Consider the following 2,207-nt stretch of genomic DNA (forward strand, 5'->3'; position numbering starts at 1 on the left):
AAGAGAAGAAAGGAAAAAAAAAAAAAAAAAAAGGGGGATAGAGAAAAGTTTAAAAAGCAAAAAAAGTGTAATATGTAGTGATAGAGCTGGCAGTGTCAGACACACTGTGGTCCTCTCCCGAGCGGAAGGGACTCCCCCAGCCATAAACGAGGCTCTCAAAACAGAACCGGTCGATGAAACTGGATTGCACCATTACCTGTATTTCCTTGTAACCAAAATGTAAACACCTTAGGCAATACAGTCTTCGAGCGTAACCCGTAGGCCCTTCACCAAAGTCCAGGTCGATCACAATCCAATCTGCAATCCAGGGTGAAGACTGGATAAGTCAGTCAATTTGGTTGGTCTGGTTCATTTAAAACAAAGTCAAGTCCAGTTGATCTCGATGTACAAGGTGAGGGGGGGGAGGGGGAGGTAGCGGCTCGCTGTACAGGTCCAGGAGAAGGTTAAAACTTAAAAATCGGGATGCTACAATAAACAGTATCCAAGTTCCTGAACCTTATCGAAGGTGGAATGTTAAGCCTGATACAAACTTTTTACGGAAAGTGGGGTGGGTTTATAGGTCTGGGTCGTCGAAACCGTAGAATGACTGCGTGTCGCTCTCTTCCTCGAACAGATGCTGAAGGACCCCCGTGGCCAGGTACTCCTCGGGTTGGCTGTCACTGCCGCTATCGGTGTCGTCGCCGTTGTCTTTGTTCAGCCTGAGCTCATCCTCGAGGAGGTTGATGAGTTCTTCCTGCATCTTGGTGTTGCGTTTGCTTGAGTTGTTGGCGCCGCCATTCCCTGGCAGGACGCTGGCCACGAGGAACGACTGCTGGACCAGTTCTGGGTGGTCGCCGATGACGCCCAGGGCCTCCATCATCCAGCTGATGACCAGTCGGAGCACAGTCTCCGGGCTGCAGTTGGTTTTGACTCGAGCCCGTTCTCTCCACTTCTTGTGCAGGAAGTTGGTGATGGTTCGTTTGATGCACACATCGATCGGTTGTATCTTAGAACTGCAACCGGCCGGCACCACGGCGGGCAGCGTGCAGGTGGAGCTCAGGAGGGCCAACACCTCATCAGACATGTGTGACCTGTGACAGTCTACTACTGCCATGCCTTTGTTGTTCGGAAGGTCCACATGTTTCTGCCAAATCCGAGATGACCACAGTTCCATAACCTCATCTTCTGTCAAGCCGTCTTCTCTAGCTTCAAATATGATTGAGTCAGGAACATCAACTACGCACGTCGAGCTGCCCCGAAGGCACACCAACGTAGGCAGTAGGCTGCCGTCGGCCAAGATGGTCAGAACGATGTCACACCAAGGCTCAGCAGCGCCCACTGTCTGCAGAGCGTATTCTTTCCTGCCTTCGGCGCCAAGCAGGTCCAGATCGAGAAAGAGTGAGATTTCATCTACAGCAGCAATCATGGACAACGGGAGGTCCTGGTTGTGGATCTGCCGCTGTACAAAGCCGATAAAAGTCTGGGCATTTTCCTCCAGTTCTTGGGGCAGCCGGTTGGCCACAGCAGCTTTGGAGTGCGTGCTGAGGTTGTGCCGTAGCATAAACCCCACTGCCCACTCGTAGGAGATTTTGAAGCCTCCTTCAAGAGAGCGACCAATCTTGGTGGCCTTCTGAAAGAGAGTCTCCTCGTTGACCGGCTGCTGTTGCTCTCGCTGTAGAAGAACCCACTCTGCGAGCTTGTCCTCGGCCTCGGTGCTCAAGTACCTCCCCTCAGATGAGGTGTCCAGTTTCTCCTCCTGGTCTGCCTGGAACCTCTGCAGCCACCAACGGATGCGGGTCGGCAAATAGTGGAAATGCTCGGCAGCTTTTTGGATGCTACTGCACAGAGCAAACAGCACCACGCGGAGCTTCTTGAGGCTCAGCTGCTCCTGTTCGTCGAAATCCAGGTTTCCATCCTCCAGCTCATCAAGCTCGTCGAGCTCATCCACATCCGCCGGCTTCTCGTTTTCCAAGGCTGTCGACACGTCGGGCTCCTGTTCACCTTTATCCTCGTCTGGAGGACTGGCGGCATCCCTGTTCTGTTCGAGAGGTTCCATGACCCTGTGGGGAACACAAAACGTGTGAGCACGATTGCACGTAGACTGTCATGTGGAGAATTCTACTGTAATCACCGCATAGCAAGCATGGCCACATGAACAACAAGGCAAGCGTTTATAGATCAGGGCCAGGACAAGGCCTTTTAGCACCAAAGCAAAGGAGCCCCCCCCC

General features: G+C 52.7%; 1 protein-coding gene across 1 annotated transcript in view; it reads right to left on the bottom strand.

The window, feature by feature from the left end:
- Window positions 1–234: 234 nt before the first annotated feature.
- POGZ (pogo transposable element with ZNF domain) overlaps window positions 235–2,207 on the bottom strand; it is a 36,082-nt gene continuing 34,109 nt past the window's right edge. Inside the window, exon 20 of the mRNA XM_018569337.1 lies at window positions 235–2,039. Coding sequence (XP_018424839.1) covers window positions 554–2,039 — 1,486 coding nt within the window. The 3' untranslated portion in view covers window positions 235–553. The remainder of the gene's footprint in view (window positions 2,040–2,207) is intronic.

Source organism: Nanorana parkeri, unplaced genomic scaffold (genome assembly GCF_000935625.1).
Source record: "Nanorana parkeri isolate BGI_ZX_2015 unplaced genomic scaffold, ASM93562v1 scaffold1324, whole genome shotgun sequence".
NCBI lineage: Eukaryota > Metazoa > Chordata > Amphibia > Anura > Dicroglossidae > Nanorana > Nanorana parkeri.